At 43.9% G+C, this 20,801-nt stretch overlaps 1 protein-coding gene across 2 annotated transcripts in view; it reads right to left on the bottom strand.

The window, feature by feature from the left end:
* tmtc3 (transmembrane O-mannosyltransferase targeting cadherins 3) overlaps positions 1 to 20,734 on the bottom strand; it is a 93,049-nt gene extending 72,315 nt beyond the window's left edge. Inside the window, exons 1-14 of one of the 2 annotated variants that reach the window (XM_049722705.1) lie at positions 20,575 to 20,734; positions 19,716 to 19,930; positions 19,385 to 19,603; positions 17,707 to 17,806; positions 17,040 to 17,155; positions 16,749 to 16,921; positions 16,125 to 16,377; positions 15,528 to 15,676; positions 14,143 to 14,263; positions 13,959 to 14,070; positions 13,792 to 13,895; positions 13,564 to 13,733; positions 13,100 to 13,326; positions 9,474 to 11,362 (exon numbers count right to left, since the gene is read on the bottom strand). In XM_049722705.1, the coding sequence (XP_049578662.1) occupies positions 10,584 to 11,362; positions 13,100 to 13,326; positions 13,564 to 13,733; positions 13,792 to 13,895; positions 13,959 to 14,070; positions 14,143 to 14,263; positions 15,528 to 15,676; positions 16,125 to 16,377; positions 16,749 to 16,921; positions 17,040 to 17,155; positions 17,707 to 17,806; positions 19,385 to 19,603; positions 19,716 to 19,904 (2,712 nt within the window). In that variant the 5' untranslated portion in view covers positions 19,905 to 19,930; positions 20,575 to 20,734 and the 3' untranslated portion in view covers positions 9,474 to 10,583. Of the gene's footprint in view, positions 1 to 9,473; positions 11,363 to 13,099; positions 13,327 to 13,563; positions 13,734 to 13,791; positions 13,896 to 13,958; positions 14,071 to 14,142; positions 14,264 to 15,527; positions 15,677 to 16,124; positions 16,378 to 16,748; positions 16,922 to 17,039; positions 17,156 to 17,706; positions 17,807 to 19,384; positions 19,604 to 19,715; positions 19,931 to 20,574 lie in introns of those variants that run through there. The other variant, XM_049722706.2, reaches the window with a different exon arrangement.
* Between the last annotated feature and the right edge of the window lie 67 nt (positions 20,735 to 20,801).

The following is a 20,801-nucleotide window of genomic DNA, read 5'->3' as shown; positions in this document are numbered from 1 at the left end:
GGGGGGGGGGGGGGGGGTGAGGGACAAGAGGAAGGGGGGGGGGGCGGAGGGCCGCGAGGCGTCTGGTGGCACTTGGATGAATCACTCTGACAAGCACACGCGCGACAAGTCCGGCCCCCGTCATCTGATCCTAGGTCAGCCGTGCTCACCGTGACTAAGTGGACCCCCGCCTCCCCTTCAGCTCCACTCAAGGCCGGTGAGTCACTTCACGCGACTCAGCAACTCGCCCCCGCGTCAATGTCGGGTTACATACTACATCAAATCAAAGGACCGGTCGGTCGCCTCTTTGGGTACATACGCATAGCACCAGAAATTCCCGTTTGGAGTTTTTTTTTGAATGAGTTACACAAAAAAAAAAAATAGAAGATGAAAGTCCAGCCGGGTTTTCCGTCTAAAAAGAAGTTATTGGTGGCGGCGTTGGGTGTTGTCACTGTTTTGTCTTGGCTTTGAATGACGAAAAGCCGTCCCGCTTCCATTTTCACTCCCACGTCGAAAAATTGAGGGAAAGACGATAGCGTTGAAAGCGCCCAGACAAAAGGGCGGCCGCATCCTTTGGAGAGTTGTGACATTAGGGACGCCTGCTCTTTGTCAGGGGTCACACAACTGACATCAATCCGGTGCGTTAGCTTAGCACTGGACGATTGGCGCTAACACAAAATGTACGGCGGCGTAACTATAGTACATTTGATGTATTGGAAATTCTTTAGTCCCCTTTTTACTGCCAAGGATCGAACCCATTTCTAAAAAGCAATCCATCAGCCAATCATCAAAACCACCTACAGTGAACCAAGGATCAAAAGCACAAGCCATCTGCGGTTGACAACAAAACCACATAAAATTGAAGAACCATAAGTGAAAAATGACCTGGAAAAAATCAAAATCCCGTAAAACCACGAGAACAGAACTGTACTACAAATGCAAAGAGGTTTTTCTTCTTCTTTGGCAGCTTTGAACGAAGGGCAGGTCTAATATAAACATTAACAAGGTCTTCTTCGCCTGGGAGTTTGCACATGGCTGGATTTGGAGCACAGCTCAACAAAACCATGTGCAACGAAAACCCCCAAAACAGACAAAGGAGGACCATACAAAACAAAACATTCTGTAAGGGACAAAAAAAAAAACATTCCAGAAACCACACACAAACAAAATACATCTGTATCAAAACAAAAGCACCTGCAAAGAACAAAGGACTAAAGCCGAGTGTCAGAACCAAGAAGACCTGAAACTAACCAACAAACAAAAACACCTCTAATGAACTAATGACCAAATCCATAAAACTAAACAGCCAAAACCGGAACAGTCTCCAAAACAAACAAACAAACAAACAAACAGCTTTAACAGACAAATGATCAAAACCACTTGTAACAGATGAAGAACCAAAACCAGAAAACCTTCTGAACAAAAACAAGATAATAATCGTGTTCAGAAGATCAATTGTAATAGACCAAGGCTCTAAACAACAAAACCAAAGCCCTAAAAAGGCCAAGTTATTTTGAATTTGTGCAAACTCCAAACCCCACAAAAAACAAAGAACCACCTCAAACGGACCAAGCCTTTACTTGACTTCCGACAAACGATGAAATTGTCTGAGCTTTGTTTGTTAGCCATTTTAGCATATGACCAAATTTGAAAAAGGTCTCCACACTTGGATTAGTCAAAGCTGCCAGTGGGGAGAATCCTTCAGGGGGCTGAACAAAGTGGCGCTTAGTTTTTGGTGAGTCTGCATGACAAGTGACTCGGGGACTGATCATCAATCTTGTCGTACATCAATCGAGCTAGTTCCAAATGACCGTAATTACATTTTGACTCTCGTAGTTATTGACGAGCGTCGATGCCAAATTTGAAGTGTAACTGGGAGTTATGGGAATGAATGAATGAGATTTGAAGGAGTCAACGAACCTCAAATGACCTAGTTCGATCATATCCATACGAGTGACTAATTCCGTTGAAAACGAAAAGCCTGCGGGTGGCAGGGGCAAAAATAAAACAACAATCTTATTCAGCCCGTTTGTGCAACCACAATATCTCATGTTCATTTTTACTTCCCCTCTCTAAACCCCCACCCCGTTGTAGCCCACATTAATGGTGGGGGGGGAAAAAAATATTTAAAATGATATATTTTGTTGTGGAATTGAGAAGGGCTGTTTTTATGGCCACTGTTTGTCACGATGTTTTTTATATTTACAAAATATTTACCATATGTGAGGTTTGTGAAATGTTGTATATTGTCTTTGATTTTTTTTTTTTTTTGTTGATGTTCTTGTAGTACATTTGGGGTCAATTTTTATTTCCAAAATATGTTAGAAAAATATAGTTTTTTTTAAAAGTTAGATTTGTTAGAACACTAAATTGACATTGACGTTAACAAAAAACATGTTAGTTGTGTGGGAAAGTAAAAAAATGTTTTAATACTTCATTGAATGTTGGTTCCAAATAGCGTATAGCAAGTTTTGATTTGTCTTTGATGTATTTGATGTTAACAAAAAAATTCCATTTGATATTAAATATTAGTAAATAATAAACGTATTCCCACAGTCCATGTCTTTTTTTAAATGTAAGGCGGCAAATGTGCGTTTTTTTGTCATTTAATTTCGATAAAAAGAAATTAGGCGTTCTTGAAAGTCAATCGGGACATATTTACTTCATTACTTTTCTGAAGCGTCCACTATTAATAACACCAGTACAAAAGCTGAATTCCACTCAGCACTTTGATCCATTCGGCAACAACTTGTTGACTGACACTGTGTTTGTTCTTTTGTTTGAAATTCATCACAGTCGTGTCTTTCAAGTCTTTATTTAAAAGAATAATCGGCTTGCCGATGCGACAAAAGTGTCGTTGGGAAAAAACAATAACTTCATCGTTGATCAAAGTTTCGGACAAAGATCATAGTACTGACGGCTAATATAATTGATGGGCACTTGCGCAGCTTAAACGCTAACGCGCAAAACACTTAAAACATTTGTGAATGTGAGTTTGTGATTTATCGTTCATATTTGGAGATATGTAATTTGTGCAACCGAATCATCTTTTTCCATTTCTTCTGTTTCCCAGTTTTTAATTCCCAAGTACAGCATACAAATGGGCAGCACAATGGCCGTTTAAAAAACAATAAAATTAGCAATTTCTTTTGAAGTCACACTGATTTCATTAACACACGAGTTGTGATTGGCTAGCTAGCTTAGCGTCCACGAGGCTTAGCGTCAACACAAAGTGGATTTGAACGGCGTACTTAGCTTCTTTTTTTCTGCTCTATGTATATTATATTGTTTTTTTTTTTTACAAATAAAAATGAAATAAATGTCGAAGGCTCAAACGTACAACCATTGAGGCAGTCGGTGAGCGTATGTGGGACAACCAGATTATTCGGATTACTTATTATGTCAACATAGATTTTGTAAAGGTCATGATATCATACATGAACAGGCAACAGCTTTGAACACATCACACGCGGTGTACTACTGTTATTAATGTCCTTGTCTGTACATTTCTTTTCATGTGGAATTATTTGGACCATTTTTAGTCGACGTAATCCTTGGAACCAAATCGAAAAGAACCGCATAAATAACTCCTAAATACATGCATATAGTACTATAGTAATCCCTGGAACCAAATAAAAAATGTCCTCATAACTCCTAAATACTTGTTAAGTCGAGAACACAGTAGCTGGCATGCATCTGCATCGCCCCATGCATCGTTCAAATTTGAGGATAAATCAGGGAAAGAAAGACCATTCCATTTCAAACGCGGCATTAGCGTAAAATATACTTTTACGACACTGATAGCTTCCATGTGCCGTTCCTGTACGACGTCATTAAAAACAGCTGGGAGTCGGCTTCTGTTTGCAATCCACGACGACCGGCGGCACTCGACGCCATGTACGTGTCGTCTCCTGTTTTTTGTCAATTCGGTCGAGATGTATTCTTGCCCCGAATCGAGTTTCACGGGGTTCCCGAGTGACCTTCTCGCAACTGGATGGATTCCTGCAGTAGCGCTGACACGGATGGGGTCTCAGGGTCAGGCCTGTGTTGTGTCTGTCAATACCACTTGGACCTGGACACGGACTAAAGCTGCCAATATCAAACAAGTTGTCAAAGAACGACTTATACCGGTGCCAGAAAACCCGAACTACGAGTTCTCTCCGTGACAACACGCCATGAGCATCTGACAGTTCCCGGTCACCTCAAGTGATTTTAATTCCCAGGCTCAAGGAGATCATCAAGTTGATTTCTTTTGACGTGAAAAACTTCAAAACGGCAGCAGAGGAACCCGTAAGATTCCCTCGAGAAGATCTTCAAAGAGTAGCAGTTGTTGATAATAGTTTCAAATTTATCTTTAGTGACACGCCTCGTATGACAAGGATAAAGTGAATGTGTCATATGTGGCGTGCGAGTGACAAATATATCCCACAGGGAGGAATGGATCCAATGATGTTTCATATTTACAAATGTCTGAATGGCTGGCACTCGCTAATCCTGAACCAGATGCACATGATTGGCGTCCAATCAGCATGTCTAATTATTTGGTAGTACCGCCTCTTCCCACATGGACGCTGTCTTTCGCTGAAGGCCACACAAAAATGGAGTATCAAATGCGGGGATGAACAGGAGGCTAATTCCAAACACATGTGCTCTTTGCAGCACATGTTGGTAGAGACAGACGCACATGAAGATGAGAATGTCGACATGAAGATGTGTGTTTAATTGACACGCATTTCTTGAAAGAAAGAATTCGAAAACACAGCAACATTAGTCACAGGGAGACATGTTGGTCATATCAATCATATTGCCAACATGTTTGTTTGGATTCCGACACAGTGAGACAAACACGTTAGCGCTGCTTATTTACCGATACGTCTTGCCCTCATGATGTCTACCCGACCGAGTCTCTATTTCCCAAAGAAATGGACAACCCTGACAAAATCACCGGAAAATACTGAGAAAAAAAAAAATCCCATCTGTCACTTTGCGATCCACAAAAATCTGTCACCAGGGATAAACCAGAACAGTCGAGCTTGTAAACCCGCTTTCCATTACCCTGAAAGTTTTCTTGGATATATTTTGACACCAAAAGGCAAATTTGGAGTGACAAATTTCCCTCTCTCACAATTCACAATCTCCTGGTCACCATTAGTTTAAAACGTTATGCTCTTGGAAAAATGTGTTAACTCAAGTATGGTATGGAACTGTTAAAAATGTCAGCACTGGGCCATGTGGCCACAATGTGGTTTTCCTCCATCTTATATATCACAAACTCCTGCTGAGGGAGGAATCCCAAAGAACACTTTGTTAAATGATGGAGTGTTTAAAATGTATTATTTCCTACCGGGGTTGTTTTGATTGAACAAACTCGAGCATTTTTCGAACCCTCTGGTATAAATGAACAGGTAGAACCGATATCTTATAGAGAACCCTAAAAGAGCAGATCGGAATCAGCACCAAAAGGGAGACACTGAGAAGACAAATGGAGAAAGAAGAACTCCTGTTTGGCAAAGAAAGGAGATACGAGCATTTCTCTCGCTCTCCATCAATGTTATCTAATGTTACAAGCAGGCATTGTGAGATCTATTAAACACATGGTTTAGCTTTGGATGAGTTGTCAGCCAAAAGTGTGGGCAGTACCACGACGGACCCCTCCAGCAGCGCGCGGCATGTCCGACCGCAGAAAAAAAAAAAAAAGCAACGGGTTCCATCCCGTCAGTTCTGCAAACTGTCATATGCCTTGGAAGTGCTATGATTGAATGCTACGTTGCGGCTAGCATATACCTTAGCATTGGAACATCTGCTACCCGTAACATTACAGAGTGCCTTCAAGTTTTTATGAACTTTCAGGTTTAGGGTTTCTGCTACAATTAGGTTTCTTATTCGCATAATCACTGCTGACAATTTTAAAATCCAGCCGGGCATCCACGGCAATCACAGCCATGAATTGTCTCGAGACCGGGATGGTTTTGTCCACTGCTATAGTCGCAGTCAAGAGTGTGTTTTTTCATCTTTTTTACCGCGGTAATCCACAAAAAACCCTGTCGTGAAAAAAAATTACATCCTTGTGCAGAACTGTAAATACCAATTTTAAAAACTTTCCTCGGAATCTGAAAAGTCCCTACCTTGAGGAAAACATCTACATGGTCCAGAAGTCTGCAACGTGTCACTTGACACAAAAGAGGAATAAAGTACTAAAAAAAAACGACGCGTTTGGAACATTCCATAGGTGAACAACTTCACTGAAGTATAAGTCTTGTCCAGACACCGCTGTGCTCAACCTCGCCTCGGGAGCCACGTTATTTGTTTAACGATCTTTTTATACTGCATCACTTGCAACTCGCAAATGTCGGGTATCAAGAGTGCGTTGTGGGTGGCGAAAAATGTGTTTGTGCCTTTTTTTTTATGATTTGATCATTAACCCAACCTCAAGCCTACCATAACTCCAATCGACTATCCCTAAAACAAACATACCTAAGCGAGATGTAATCCTCCTCCGACTCAATTCCAAAAACATTAAAACCAAAACTGTGTCATTGAGCTAAAAGCAAACTTGCAACTTCCTAAGCAACAAGCCAGGAGCTTCTTGAAAAACATGTCCTGATCCGTAGCCAGCCCAAAGCAATCAAACCCCTATGACAGCAACAGACCGTCAAAGCACGTGGAACGAGGCGCTCTATCTGCCAAGTCGTTACGAATTGGCAGTTACCCATCAAGCTAGCGTAAGCGCCAAGAGGGTGGTCGCCTGTCCAGAATCTTGATTCGCCACAGAAAGGAATCCTTCGATCTGGAAATTACGCAGAACACACACTGCCAAAGGGAACAGAACCTGTAATTAGAATCCCCCCGTATTACGTAGCAATCAAAACGCTTTGATAGAATCATGAAAAGTTTTATTTTACCGCAAGGCCGACATGTTTGACATGCCTTGAAGGGAAAAGTAAATATTTAGGATGCTACTTGATTTGACTCATTGGCTGCCTCCAGCTCTGGTTATTTGGCAGACATGTTTGTGTGTTCTTCTCATTTTCCATCGACGCAACTGCAATCCAACAATGTTATTGAAAACATTTTAGCACCGAATCAAATTTCCCTAAAACATGCCCGGACCGTTCCACGCTGAGATTTAATACAAATTGCGCGGCTTGGCACTGACAATCAGCAGGCCGGAACATCAACTAAGATCGTACTTGAGTGAACTTTCACCCCCAGATACCATGTCAACAAATGGTTCCTTTTATATTGATTTCATGCTATAATTATTTTTTTTAAATCAGTAAGATTTGCTCTGGCGTAAACAATTGAAACAAGATTACAATCTAATAATTCAGTTTCTCGAATTCGAAGGTTTTTCGTTTAAGCTCAATGAATGACGTTTCAAATGTAGGATGACAAAATGACGAAAGACAAACAACAGTTAGCGACAACCAAACCATATTAACAACAATCTGTAAATGACAACACAACTAAGAAAGTAACGACAACTTACACTGTGTAAAAGGTGAATGAAAAGTATGTGAACTTTGGAGTTTGGAATGTTGCAGTTGTGTGACAAAAAAAAAAAGAGGGTGCACCGCCTCTAGAGCTTTGTTGACATTTTTTTGCCCCAAAGACAAATACTTTCATTTGTGTGAACCTTGTGTGAAACTCACTGGAAAGAAAACATCTTGCACCACAGCATGGTTTGTTCTCTTAAGCACTTAGCAGGATGTGGATTTAGGGAGCTGGCTTTCTGAGAATTGATGGGACCTAGGAACCTGACATTTGGGGATCTGGTGGGTCTTAAGGGCTTGGCTTTCAGGGACTTTGTTGGTTTTAAGAACTTGGAGTTCAATGACTTTGATGGTCTCAAGAACTTTTGGGCATTATGGGACCTGGTTGGTCTTAAGGACTATTTTCTGGTGTTTTAGTACTAAGGACCTGGAGTTCAATGACTGTGGTCTCAAGAACCTTTGGGCATTATGGTCTTAAGGACTACTTTTGTGGTGTTTTAGTCCTAAGGACCTGGAGTTCAATGTCTTTGTGGTCTCTAGAACCTTTGGGCATTATGGGACCTGGTTGGTCTTAAGGACTACTTTTCTGGTGTCTTAGTTAGTCCTAAAGACCTGGAGTTCAATGACTTTGTGGTCTCAAGAACATTTGGGCATTATGGTCTTAAGGACTACTTTTGTGGTGTTTTAGTACGAAGGACCTGGAGTTCAATGACTTTGTGGTCTCTAGAACCTTTGGGCATTATGGGACCTGGTTGATCTTAAGGACTCATTTTCTGGTGTCTTAGTTAGTCCTAAGGACCTGGAGTTCAATGACTTTGTGGTCTCAAGAACTTTTGGGCATTATGGGACCCGGTTGGTCTTCAGGACTCCTTTTCTGGTGTCTTAGCTAGTCCTAAGGACCTGGCTTGTAAGGCCCTAGTTGGTTTCAACAGCTGATATTTAGGGACCTGAGTGGGCTTAAGCCTTTTAGGGATTTGAGTGTTCTTAAGAGTTTTGGGAGTAATACAAAGTGTTTTACAATAAACTAGAGCAACAAGACATGACACACAACAGGGTCAGTAAATGTAGCGTTTGCCAAGTGGAGCGATCAGTGAGATTTCTCGTGTGGTCTTTTTTTTTTTGCCGCATCGGTGTTACGTTTATCACCTGAGCTTTGACTGAGCTCGCCAGGCGTCATCTTAAAGGGTGGCGTTTGCTCAAAGCTCAAAAAGAAGGCAGTCTGTTGACGTGCGGTCAAAGTTGCATCGATGTGTGTTGACCATCTGCGCTCTTCAATGTGCCTTTCATCAGGCCTCCCTCGGGTTGCCAAGCAAACCAACAATAAACTTTCAAACAATCCAAAAATGTCTTTCGTACTTTTTGACTTGCATGTTTAACACTTGAGGGTCACTGTGACATAGCCGCTATAACAACTGCCGTCAAGCGACTTTGATTCGATTTTCTTTACTTCGGTAAGTAAGTGACTTTTTCACTCATTTAAAATAGTTCTCATATTGCTTTGCTTCTATATCAATTTTTGTGACTGAATATTAATTATAAGTTTTATATCAATTTTTGTGACTGAATATTATAAGTTTCATTGTTTTTACTTTTCTTTCACACCTATAAAATAAAAAACATAAAATTTGATTTATGTACTTTACAGCGCTTGTAAATGAGTGTTTGAACGAACTATTATTCCATCATCTCCTGCAAGAAATTACGCATACACGGTAGTCACGTGATTGATCGCCAAAAAAGATGAAAAGCAGCTGGGAAAAAATAAAAGTAAAATAAGAGGCCCATGCCAGTCGGTGCTTGTCAATGGCCTCGCTGGAGGCCAAGTGTTAAATCACTCAGCATTTACTTGACACACAAACTTAGCGGGGAAGGTCACCGCTGTAGCAAACACCCGTGACTAACAGACAAAAAGATAAGACGCACACCAAGATAAAAAAAATAAATCACTCAAGTATAATGGCGCATATTAAGATCTATTGTCAGGATTTTCAACAGGAGCAGTCAAGCTGTTGTCTCATTTTATTGAACCACCACCAATGGAAATGAATCACAAAAAAAATTGAAATAAAACCGTCACTTGGCAAGGCAGAAAATAATAGTACCGTTTGAACACTGACGACAGTGATTACACACAAGTTAGTTTGCATACAAAAAACGATAATAAATAATGAATGTACAATCTTTTGAACACTTTCAGGGGTTGCTAATAAACGGACAGTGTTGCACACACATTGTATTGCACGGTGGGGGGAGGGGCGGAGGGGCTGACGTGGCCGTCGATTAGCGTTAGCTTAGCACGGGCAGCAACAATAGCGCTTAATGGCAACGACGGGAAGGCAGGAAACGCGGCGGGAGATCAATACAGATTAGCGGGCGGTGACCAGGCCGAGGATGTTTTGCTCCATTTCAGGGGTGGGGCCTTCATCATCCTCGTTCTCACTTCCTGGAATTGTGCTGCCACTTAAGAGTGTGTGCAGAAAACGGCGTCACGTGGCAACAAAAACATCCAGAGGTTAAATACCAACTTGTGCTTCTTCTTGACCGCCTATGCTGACTGACACCTTTCATGAGGTGCAAAAAGAAGATCACTTTTTTCCTTAAACGTGGGCTTAAGCGTGGCAGTGAAGTTTAACGACTTGCCGTAAAAGAAAATCTGCACCGACGTCTTGCGTGATGAATTTCTCGTGATTTACGAGCGGCCGCTATTTGTGCCCAGAAATAAATACAGGTAACAGCTGCACTTCAGCTTAAGTTGTGTGCGCGCACACACCTCTCTCTTCACATTGTGGTCCTCAAACACGTGAACAGGCATCAACTTGTATTTCCCCTTAACGACGTTCCACGGTTCCCTTTTAATGTAGAGTCAATTGCCGGTTCGCTTTTCACTACTTTTTTCAATTTGCCACGGTATTTAAGTGTTGTGGGATTGTCGTTTATATTTGCGGTTCAAACTTATTAGCATTTGAGGGCATCAACTATTTGCAGCGGTGCTCACTTCCGATCCTCCCCCCCCCCTAAAGGTGAATAATAAGGGAGGAAAAAGTCATTTTTAAAAAAATGTTCTGTGTAAAAATAGTCAGAGCTCTTAAAAAAGGCAAAAAAAAATGGTGGTCAATCTCCGCTTAAAATGCGTTCAATCTCCTCCAGCCTCTTCAAGGCGGCAGCACGCTTTTGCTCGATGCTGCCCGCCTGCCCGGCGGACTTGGACTGAGTCCGTGTGTCGGGCTGGCCCGCATCCAGCTCGGAGTGGTCGGGTTCTGCGGAGGATTTCCACGCATTCTTCTCACCGCGGGGACTCCGCCTTTCCTCCTCCGCCGTTGCTGGCTTGTCTTCCTCCACCAGGGGCTGGCCGGCGGCGCTCATGGCCGCCATCTTGCCCCTGACGATGTTCAGATGGCGCCGCACGTACGCTGTGTTCGGGGCCAGCGCCAGCGTCTCCTCCAGGCAGCGCTCGGCCCTCGGCAGGTCTCGCTCCTCAAAGTAGACCACGCACAGGTTGTGCTTGCCCTGCACGTTGCCCGGGTCCATCTCGAGGATGCGCTGGAAGCAGGCCTTGGCGCCGGCCGTGTCCTTTTTGTGATTCATGAGGATGTCGCCTTTGAGGATGAGGCCCTTGATGTGCTCCGGGTGGTGGCGCAACAGCTCGTCCAGCACGGGCAGCGCGTCCAGCTCGCGCTGCGACTGCGAATAGAGCAGCGCCAGGTTGAAGAGCGCCGAGCGGAATCCCGACTGGAGCGCGATGGCTTTGTGCATCCAGCGCTCGGCCGCCGCGTTCTCCTCCGCGTCCATGGCGAGCATGCCCAAGTTGAAGTAGCCGTTTGCGTCGTCCGGCTCCTCCTCCACGTAAGCTAGGAAGCGGCGGTTGGCCTCGGGCCAGAACTTGGACTCGCCTAGGGAGCGGGAGGGGGGGACAAAATGGCACTAGCCTTAGTCATACAGGGCTCCCTCGACTTGCACAATTCCCGACTTCAGTTTGAGTAACGGCCTGTGGCTTGGTTGCCGCTTTGTCGTACGCACAAGCTTCAGAAACGGCTGCTCAAGGTTATTCTTGGATAGCGCAGCGTTGTTAAAATTGATGTTGTGTCGAAATTTGTTTAAAAAAAAAACAAAGACAGCATTCGAACAGGGTGTCCTCATTTTTATCAGATGAATGGATACACCCTGTTGTTGTTCAAAAGTCTTGGGCCACTGCAATACTTCAAGGGGATTTTTTTTTTCCGCATGTATTCTTCCATCTCTTATCTCACCGCCAGTTTATACAAATCAAGGCTTCGCCTATCTACGGTAAATCAACAGAAGCAGATCGAGCAGAATGAGCGTGAGAAATTCACTTTCAGTGAACTGCGACAACATGATGAACACGCCAGCAACCTTTCATTGAACTGCCATTAGTCATCTGTCTTGTCATCCGGAGTGGCGAGCGCTAACAATGCTAACAATAGGCCACTTAGCGCCACACAAGCCTCCAAGTTGACCGCGTTTCAATTGCACTTGTGAGTGCTATGACAAACAATCAAAGGAAAGTGACAATTCCAGAATGAAATTTGATTTGTTTAGAACATGTAAGTAAATGTTAGAGACGAACATTTGTAACCTCAAGGAAAACAGCGAGAGCCGTCTTTTTTTTTTTCCCACGTTTTGGGTTTTTTTTTTGTGCTTTTTTAGATTTTTATGAACAATGTTACAAAACAATTTTTTAAAGAGACAGAAGAAGATCTTGATTTGGGATAGAAGAGGGCCTAGATAAAAACAACAATGGCAACTTTTTTCCCAAAACAAGATATATACATTTTTGCAGACCTTTTCCTCTCAGTAATTTCACTTTTCTTTTACAAAAAAGTCAGTCATTACTTGCATCGTTGTGTAACTTTTTCGTAACGTTGTAAAAATAGCAGTATTTTTACTCGTCATCTTACGAGGGAAAAAAAAGGTCAACTTATTTCAAGGGGGCGGGGAAAATAATGAGTGTTCTGTCAGAAGCCAGCTATTTAAGTGACAGTTGACTGATCAGAGTGCAAACATGAGGTGAGAGTGGCGGCGAGGAAACAAGCAGCCTTTTATCTCCGTGACTCATTCCCTTTGTTGCAGCAGTTTAAACACAATTCGACAGCAATAATCCTTCCTCAGTCTTGACTAAACCGGAATTAGCTGGCCGCTGACACACAATGCGACAGAGTTTACAGAACCCAGTGCCGTTCAGTCCTTCAATCACGTTAAATGTTTTATGTGTCAGTCAAACGAGAAAAGCCAGAGATGTGAGACGTGCGTTCGGACGACATTCAAACTCGTTCCGCATTATTAGCGTCGACGCCCAGATTGCGTTGGCAGGCAGGCGGCAGGTGGTGCCGCCGCCTGCTGGTTTTTCTGGTAGGGCGGCATGGTTCAAAATAATTCCCATTGGTTTATTTTCAAGGAGCATTTATCTGGACGGTAAATAATCAAATGTTTCAGGTGTGAGGACGTTGTGATATGGTTTCTCGTGCTGTTATTGCTTTGGACTGAACGACTCGCGCTCAAATGGCACTTTTGCTGTCTTCGTTTATGCCCAAAGATATTTTCTTTTCTACTGTTTTTGTACTGATGCATATCTGCGTTAGCGCGGTGGCGGGAACTAAAAGAGCTCTCACCTGACTCCTGCATGAGGAGGGCTGAGTTGAAGAGCGCCAGCTTGTGGCGCGGGCTTAGCCGCAGCGCCTGCTCGAAGTTGCGCAACGCCTCCGACGGCTCCTTCATTTCGATGTGCACGATGGCCAGGTTGTACCACAGGTCGGCGTTGGCCCCGTCCAGCTCCAGGGCGCGCAGGTACGTGTCACGCGCCTCTGTGAGCTTGTTCATTTGTAACAGCAACTCCCCTCTGTCAACGAGACAAAGACAGTTTTCATTCAGTCTTACCAGAATAAATTAAATATCAATTTATGAACGTTATTTTTCTTTTTTTTTTTTTTTTAAACATCTGTAGCTAGTCTTATTCATTTATTTTTATATTTAGTTATATTTATTTATATTTATTTAATTTAGAATTATTCATATTTATTTATTTATCCATTTAGTTTTTTTTTTTTTTATAGTATTTTGATGTGGCCCGCCTCACCTGCTGATGTACGCCTGCTTGAAGTCAGGCCTCATGCTGATGGCCTGCCGATAGAGCTGGTCGGCTTCCTCCAGTCGAGATTCATTCGAACGAATCAGATTGGCCAAGTTGATGTACACGTTGAGATGGTTGGGGGCCACACGCGTCGCGTATTTTTTACCGGGGATGATCTGCCGAGACAAGACTGAATTAATCCTTTATCCGAGTTGTAGGATGCGCCTGGCTTACCTGCGGCATGAGGGACTTGGCGATTAAATAGGCGTCTTCGGCCTCTTTGGACTTGTTCAAGTTCTTGTAGGTTCTCCCGACGTTCATGTGGGCGCCAATATCATCTGAGATGACAATGTAAATTCATATGCAGTGGAGCATTACACGAATAATTAGCGGCGACTTACCCGGCTGCACGGAGGTGGCCTGCAGAAAATAGCGCAGCGCTCTGCTGTAATCGTTTTGGTTCTCCAGCGCATGGCCGACATTGTTCCACAGCTTGGCGTTGTTCTTGTTCACCTGCAAAAAAAAAAAAAAAAACAGTTTGCTCAATCAAGAAGGAAGGCCTCGTCGTCATCCGGGCCATCCTACCTTCAGAGCCGACATGAACAGCGTATATTCCGACTCCCAGTCCCAGTTCCTGTTGAACGTCTTTACGGCATGCGTGGTCAGCAGGACGCCAATCATCAGCCATGAAATTTTCTTCAGGTACCTTCAAAATAAAAGCCATCATCAATGTAGGGAAACACTTCTTCCTTCCACCGACTGCACAAATGAACTTAACAAGCATGTTTTGGATGAAGCCAGAGTTCCAGGAAAAAAAACCCGCATAAGGAACAGTCAAAATTGAACCCAAAAGAAGTTATTCTATTCTGTGAGACCTCGCTGTTGGCTTCTCAAATATTTCTGTCATGGAAATGTTCCACAAAACAGGAAGAGAAAAGTGCACCAGTCTCCTGAATACAGTGGATCTGCTTTCAAAACTAGATGATACGATCAGGGATTTCAGAGTCGCAACTTGCTCCCGTCATTGCGGACAACAGAGGACTTAAATGATGGAATGCAGTTCAAATTAGAGGAACATAAAGTTAAATGGGGTCAATGTCTTTCCTTCAAGTCATTTGATCTTGTCTGCCACGTTCCACATGAGCTGGAAATCTCACATGCTCTGGATGACCTATTTGAATATAGACATCAACAAACAGCGCCATGATAAGTTATTTGCCACCTCCCCCCAAAAACTTTTTTTCCCCCACGTGTTAAGATCATCAAATAAATTGAAAGGTAATACAAAGATAATCGAAGTAAACACAAAATGCTGTTTTTAAATAGTGACTTCATTGTGGTGATTCTCAATTTTGGGAAAGCTAATTTCCCTTCTTTTTTTTTTAACCACATTTGCTCAATCCAAAAAAATGCCTAAATATAACCTGGCGGCCAAAGTCAGGGAAAAGTCGTAAGTAATTTCAAAAGCTTTCAGAATCCTGTGCCGGTAAACCACGGTGAGAACAAATTTGGCCCAAATGGACAAAACATGACTCAGTGGTGAGCAGGCGGCCTAGAGAAAATTCTCCAGGCAGCACAGCGACAACTCATCCAGGAGGGTCACGCAGAGCATCAAAAATGCCACCGGCTAACTTAAGGACAACATTCACGATGCTCGCACTTTGTTCCGCTGACATGTGGTTTCAAAAAATTCCATTCCACCAAACTGCGATGGATGATGCGAGAGGGGAAAATATTTTTGTTGCGCGATAGTGAGGAAATTGCTGGCTCAAAAACAGCACCATCAAAACAAATTGGCCAACTTTCTGTCTATTTTCGGGCAGGAGTTCTGGAGGAGCTTTCATATGTCCAGTCATGGCGGATCATCAAACCCAGAAAACTGGACTTATTCAGTGATGCGGCATGATATTTTTTTTCCCCCCAGTATAATCCTTTTCAAACCAAAATGGCCAATCGTCTCATCTGCTTACCCTTTGTGTGAGAGCACCTGGAATCCGTGCGCAACCAGCACGCAGAAGCCCATGCTGGGGACATAGAGGACCCTCTCGGCCACAACAAAACCCACCGGGAAGAAAAGGTTGGAGGCGGGGATGAAGGGCAGGACGATCAAAGACAAGGCCTGGAAAGAAGACGGGAGGAGGAATGTGAGCTGCTAAGAGTTTGATGCTCCATCTCCTGATGGGAACGTTGCGCAACATTTTTTTATTTTTTTCAAAAACAACGCATTGTGGACTCGAGTCCCCACTAAAGTTGATCTTTTGTTCTCGCTCTGAGAGAATGTTCGCCGACAGTCGAGGGGAAGGGCTTGTTGCGCAACGCCTCTAATTAAATTTCAGCGTGGTGCTTTTATTGGCACGCCAACATTTTCAAAACGTTAACCTAATATGCCACATTTATGTAACCGGCTGGGATGAAACGCGAGTGTTTATTCAATTGCAGATGGGGAGGCATGTTTTTGGGACGGCTTGAAGGGGTTTGTCTGTAAATTATACTAACGTCGAGCACAAACATGGAGAAACGTAACGGTCGCGCGAGCCCACATCTGCAAGCATGATGGTCCGCCTCACCATGACGACAGTCTTCGCAGAGCTGCGCGAGCAGGTGATGCTGCGGTACGCCAGCAGTCCCAGAAGGACGTAGAAGAGCAGCGTGGCCAGGTTGCGCTGGTCCAGAGCCGACTCCACCAAGGGGATGGTGCCCATGGTCCAGTCGCAGCACAACTCGGACGGGTTGAGCAATAGCCAAGCGTTGACGGGCAGCAGGTAGTTGAAGGTCAACTGGCGGGTTGGCGTCGGGCTGACGGCCGCCGGGTTGTCAAACCTGAAAAGGTTGCGCTTGTTATGTCCTGGTGTCATGCGGGAGATCTGGGGATCCCACAAGTACTTTTGACATGTGGCTCAAAAAACATGTTTGGGCCTGCGCCACGTTAATCCTAATCCTGCCTAATTCAAGTTCCTGTGTTATGGCTCGGCCTGCTTTATCCTAAGAATTCTGGCCCCCCCTAGGAACCTGAAGACCGTTTGAGGATTATCGGCTTAGCACTTGTCGGGCGAACCGTTGAGGAATTTTATCGGAGAGATGGCCGATTCGATGGCAGGCAAACTTTTTACGACAAAATGACGGGGGGGAGCTCAGCAACATGAGGGCTCAATAAAGACCGTAAAAAACTTTGGGTTAAGAGTCCAGCCTACCTGGTGAAGATGGGCAGCTGCGACTGGATGACCTGGACACGCACTATGACGAGCAGCAGCGTGCTGATGACCAGCACGATGAGCTTCAGCAACATTTGGAGGACGGCGTACGGGAAGGCGCCTTTGCCCCGCAAAGCCTGCTTGAGTGTGCCCAGCAGCGCCGGTAAAGTGAACTGGCAGAGAGACAAGATTTTCATTGAAACCATTTTTGTTTAGTCAATTATGAAATATCATAATGGTTATACGAATCTTCTTTGATGGTTGATTCACTTTCCTCGAGGCCTTCCTTACCCGTTGGGCCACAAAGACCTCGTAGACGCAGCAGATGCCGACCACGGTGATTCCCTGCTCTTTGCACAGCGTCGCCGCCGCCACCAGCATGACGGTCAGAGCGATGGGGGACCAGACTAAAAAACAACAACAAAAAAAAGACACAACAAGTTAGGTAACGAGAGAGCAAAGGACAGAGAATGCTGCGTTGGGTGACATCTGCTCTGCCCTTTCCTTGTGTGGTTTGGGTCTTGTGCTCGAAATGCTTTGGAAAATTTCTGATAAAGGATCTTAATCGCCAAAGGGCTGTTAAGGATTTCTATAATGTAATAAAGCTTCTTAAATGAGCCTGCCATGTGAGCTGATGACAGTCGAAACACAAGAGCGATGTAATCTGACGTTTCAGTTTCGGAGTCTATACGGGTTAGGCTTTGCTGGTGGGGGGTGGGATGGAATCATGGTTTTTCAATTTTCCTTTTAATGTGGAAAATTGATGTGGCACTCGAGTAAACCAGAGCTATATAATCTTGGTCACGGAACCAATTAAACTTACCAAGCAGTATATTTCAAATTCTTGACTGTCATGCAAATAGAAAAATATGCCATACGGACAAAATTTGAAGACGTCCCCTGGACCGATGTGCTACAGAGTGGAGATAGAAACAAAATGGGGGGGGGGGAATCTTACCTATGGAGTGGTCAGCGCCGGTCGATTTGGTGTAGGCTAAGAAAGCAGCCAGGAGGAAGATTGACGACAAGAGTTCGGCTCTGCCAACCACACCGGTCACCTGGTTGGGGTCAAATATTGTGCTCTGTCAGCAGTTTTCTCAAGTAATACCTCATGTGAAGTTAAAAGACAAAACGGCGGGGAGGGTTGGAGCCATTTATAAATGCCGAAAAACGTGTATGGTAATGAGGAGAAGTTGAGCGTGAGGTGTCAATCACAATACATAACAAAATTTAAAAGGAATGTTTCACTTGGAGAGGGAAAACAAAATATGATGGAAGAATGAAAACAGAGGCTGCTTCTTCTGGTTACATCAAAGTCTTCCGAGTGAGTAATGAACAGATTCATCTTTGGACACCTCTTATTAAAGATGAAATGTTGTGAGGGACGACATTGTTGCGCCAGCGGCAAGGCGAGACATTGAGTGCCCTCATGTGGACGTGCCCGCATGGGGCGGGCGGGACGCATCACATGATATTGGCTTTTAATGCTTTTTTTTTTTTTTTTAGGCATCAAAAAGGCTCATGCACTGATGACATTTCATAAAACATGAGCCTGAAAAGCACGCTCGATTTTAATTCATTTTTTATGCTAATAATAATAAGTTTTGCTTTTTGGTTTTCCTTCTCTCAGGCAATGCTTTCTTTTTGATACCAAAATAAGTCTTGTTTACAGCCAAAACACAGACTTAATTAAGACTGAGATGAAAAATGTGAATCACACCAGCCCCATGAAATTCAATATGAAAATATTCTTAACTTTGAAGTTGGTATGGTGTCCAAATGTCATGTTTGGTCAAATCCAGTCATCGTCTAAAGCGGTGATTAAAGTCACATCATGTCACTTAAAAAAAAAACTAAAAAAAAACTGGTGTGTCTAGGCACTTTGATTATTCCGAGAAAAAAGGCGCTTCAATTACCTCGTACCAATTACAAAGATCTGGATTCGTTTTGAGAGTCAGCACCAGGTTGAATGTGCTCTAATGACATCATTAGATTTAAGTGGAACAGTGAGAACTGTCTAATTATGCCAAAACAACAACAACCAAGCTTATAATGTCACATATTTCTACTTCATGGGTTTAAATTCAATCATTTGGTTCGCCTTGTTGCCAACTGCGTCGAGACAAAAAAAACAGCCCAAGCACAGGGCCGGATGGTCGGGATAAAATGATATTGCGGAGAATGACGCACAAGGCGAGCATTGTGCCGTGGTGCCTATCACAAGGAACAAATGATCCTTTTTAGGGAGATGCGAGACAACGATAACCGTCTCAACTCAACGTTTGTCAGGCAAAATGGCTGACATTGAAGGAGGGGAGCAAAAGATTTGCTTTCACTTGTTTGTGTGTGTAGGACAGGATCAATTACAAGTCCTAATTGCTGGGAGGTGGGCTGAACACAGACCACCCCCCCTTTACAGGTGAACAATCCCTCCCGTGTTAAAACAGTCAACTGAAGGCTTTAGGTTACGAGTGAAAGCCGTGCTTGAGCTTGAATGACGGTTTTCATGTGCCGTTATCTTTAAAGAGCCCAAGTTTAGCTAACGACATTTCAGCCAAGGAGAAGCAACGTGAAAGACGGCTGTATGTAGTGGATCAAAATGAAATAACCAGGGAGTTTGCTACGTAAGTACTCACGGCTTCTGTGTGGATGGGATGCACGGCAAAGAGCAGCGCCGCCACCAGGCCGGACGTGGAGTCCAGAAAGAGGCGGCATACCCGCAAGAAGATCAGGCAAGAGACGGCATGTAGCATCACATTGAAGAGGTGGTAGGAGGCCGGGTTCAGCTCGCTCAGCAGGTAGTTGAGGCGGAAGGTGAGCACCGTTAGCGGCCGGTAGGACTTGTGGCTGCGTTCCTGAACGGGGGGACACGAAATATGGACTTTATTTAGGTCTGGGTGATATGGTCGTCAAATAAACCCGAATTTCTGATTTGAGTTTCTTCCCCTTCCCTGGGAATCGACGTACCTCTGACATAGGTGTACCCCAAAAGTCGTTGAGGAAGAGATTCTTCAACGGCGTGGCGGGCCGCAGGTCCTTGTTGTCGAGGATGGCCGAGACATCGTCAAACACGAAGCCGCACGACAGGCTGTTCCAATAGCACGCCACCACCACAACAGTTAGCAGCAGCGCCTCTTTCCAGGAAACGGCAGCCATGGCGCAGCGACGCCGTTCATGGATTGCTGTGTGGGAAAACAAAAGTGATTTTGGTTGGATAGGTTTGGGTGGTTAAACGATGTGCGATTAATTTGAGTTTATTTATTTTTTTGTCAAATATATATACACTGTATTCTGCATGGCACAAAAAGAGTAACTAGTTTACAAAAGCACAATCAGTGATGAAAGCACTTGCATCCAGGTTCGAACCAAGAACTTCAGAACTATGAGGCAAACTTGCTCATCAATTTTCCAACAAGCTATCTATAACATCACCTTGGTCAATATTAAGCATAGTAAAAAGAACAGTAAGTTTATTAGGACATAATATTCTCCCAGTCGACTTTAGACATTAAAGCAAGAGCGTTGAAAGACATACAACCGGAAGCTTGACAGCGGACTAAACCCCAAAACAGTAACTCGCGCTGTTGTGACCCCCTAGTTTGTAAGACAGTTTTTAATTTTCCAGGTCATTTTTGCAAACAAAAAAAATCTTCGCCGAACATTCTGCACTGCGTATTCTACAGGCAAAGCATCTTATCATTAGCTCGCCACCAACCATGAGTTACTTTTGTAGCTAATGCTAGTTTTAGCCTTGCGATATGAGATGAAGGGCTGGGTTTTATCCTGGCATGTTCCATCAAATGAAGTCATTCGTGTCGCCGCGTACCGTGTTCTCAAGAGGATCGGGGTGCAGTTACAGACGTGGCAAGAATCAAATAAAATGATTGAATGTCAACCAAAAAGTAGATAACACGATACAGCAAGGGGATTCCGAGTTGTGCGCACGCGCGAGCCAGATTCGGCTTGTCATGATGACTTCCGGGGCAGAGGCGACAGGACAAAAAAACGTGCCGGTGTCATTTAAAATCCGTGACAAAAATCAGATAAATCGCT

The sequence above is a fragment of the Syngnathus scovelli genome, chromosome 6, assembly GCF_024217435.2.
Source record: "Syngnathus scovelli strain Florida chromosome 6, RoL_Ssco_1.2, whole genome shotgun sequence".
Classification (NCBI taxonomy): Eukaryota; Metazoa; Chordata; class Actinopteri; order Syngnathiformes; family Syngnathidae; genus Syngnathus; species Syngnathus scovelli.
This window is presented reverse-complemented; position numbering and strand designations above follow the sequence as displayed.